A 1,332-nucleotide genomic window follows, 5' to 3' on the forward strand; every position below is an offset into this window, starting at 1 on the left:
GCGCTCATCCACCGACGTCACTCGTCTTGAATTACCAAAAATTACTTTTAAAAAAAAGTTGCATGCTGCTTTGTGTATGTTATTTAAACCTGGACCTATAAAATATCATACGTATTACGCTGTGTAATGTATAAATTTACATTATTCATATCGCTTAAAGTGTTCATATCGCTTAAAGGATGAAATCAAAACTCGACCGACGGTTGACCGCCGGTTACGGGCGGTTCCATCCGATTGAGCCGGTTTCTATTGTTCTAAACAATGGATCGCGGTTTTTGACTGAAATTGACTCAAAATGCGTCGTCCTCCTAGCGCTCCTCGATCCATCAGCGGCGTTTGATACTATAGAACACAACATCTTGATAAGCCGTCTTGAAAAACGCTTTGCTGTACCCAACACTGCCCTACAGTGGTTCACCTCCTACCTACGTGACTGGAAAAGCCAAGTTAATGTTGCAGGTCATTTATCTGATCCCATAACTAGCGATTTTGGTGTGCCGCAGGGCTCTGTAATGGGCCCACTTCTGTTTACTGAATATATTCGTCCCATAAGTGACATTGCCATCAGTCATGGAATTAGATATCATATTTATGCGGACGACACGCAACTTTACATCTCATTTAATCCCAGCATTCCCGGTGATATGGAGCATGCCCTGTCCACATTGACTCACCGTATCCATGAAATCAAAACCTGGATGTCATCAAACTGTCTGAAGCTGAACGATTCTAAGACGGAGTTCTTTGTTGCAGGGTCACCTTACAATCTTAAACACTTGACCCAAATTGAACTCGCCATTGGCACAGCCAAGACCACGCCATCTGAGACTGTTCGAAACCTCGACGTCATGTTCAATCCCACAATGACCCTTTCCAGCCATGTCAACTTCCTTCGCAGATCCATCAATTTCCAATTACGAAATCTCTGGCGTATTCGTCAATTCATCGACCAGGACACTTGCCACCTTGCAGTTCTTGCGCTCATTTCATCTCGTCTAGACTAATGCAACGGACTCTTCACTTCATTATTCGGCAAAGACCTTACAAGACTGCAACGCCTACAGAATAATGCTGCGAGACTGGTTTTTGCAGTTTTTTCGTAGAACTGACGCTTCCAATCTCCTAGAGACCTTGCACTGGCTTCCAGGTCACCAACGAGTACTGTTTAAGATCCTTCTGTACGTCTATAAGTCCATGAAACAACTAAGTCCCAACTACATCTCAGACTACTTTACCGTGTATGTTCCTCCTCGTACCTTGCGATCGTCTTCTGACACTAACCGGCTTGTATGATTACAACGTAGTTTCAGATTTCACATTGCAGCCGCTACG

The 1,332-nt window shown here is 43.9% G+C and overlaps 1 protein-coding gene across 1 annotated transcript; it reads left to right on the forward strand.

The window, feature by feature from the left end:
- Positions 1–512: 512 nt before the first annotated feature.
- LOC140140565 (uncharacterized) lies at positions 513–1,004 on the forward strand. Its single transcript, XM_072162323.1, has one exon. The coding sequence runs from the start codon at positions 513–515 to the stop codon at positions 1,002–1,004; it is 492 nt and encodes a 163-aa protein (XP_072018424.1).
- The last annotated feature ends 328 nt before the right edge of the window (positions 1,005–1,332 follow it).

This window comes from Amphiura filiformis, chromosome 19 (genome assembly GCF_039555335.1).
Source record: "Amphiura filiformis chromosome 19, Afil_fr2py, whole genome shotgun sequence".
Classification (NCBI taxonomy): domain Eukaryota; kingdom Metazoa; phylum Echinodermata; class Ophiuroidea; order Amphilepidida; family Amphiuridae; genus Amphiura; species Amphiura filiformis.

What these genes read in the sequence shown, in the direction of transcription:
- LOC140140565 (XM_072162323.1), top strand. Translation starts at nt 513, where the DNA reads ATGGGCCCACTTCTGTTTACTGAATATATTCGTCCCATAAGTGACATT.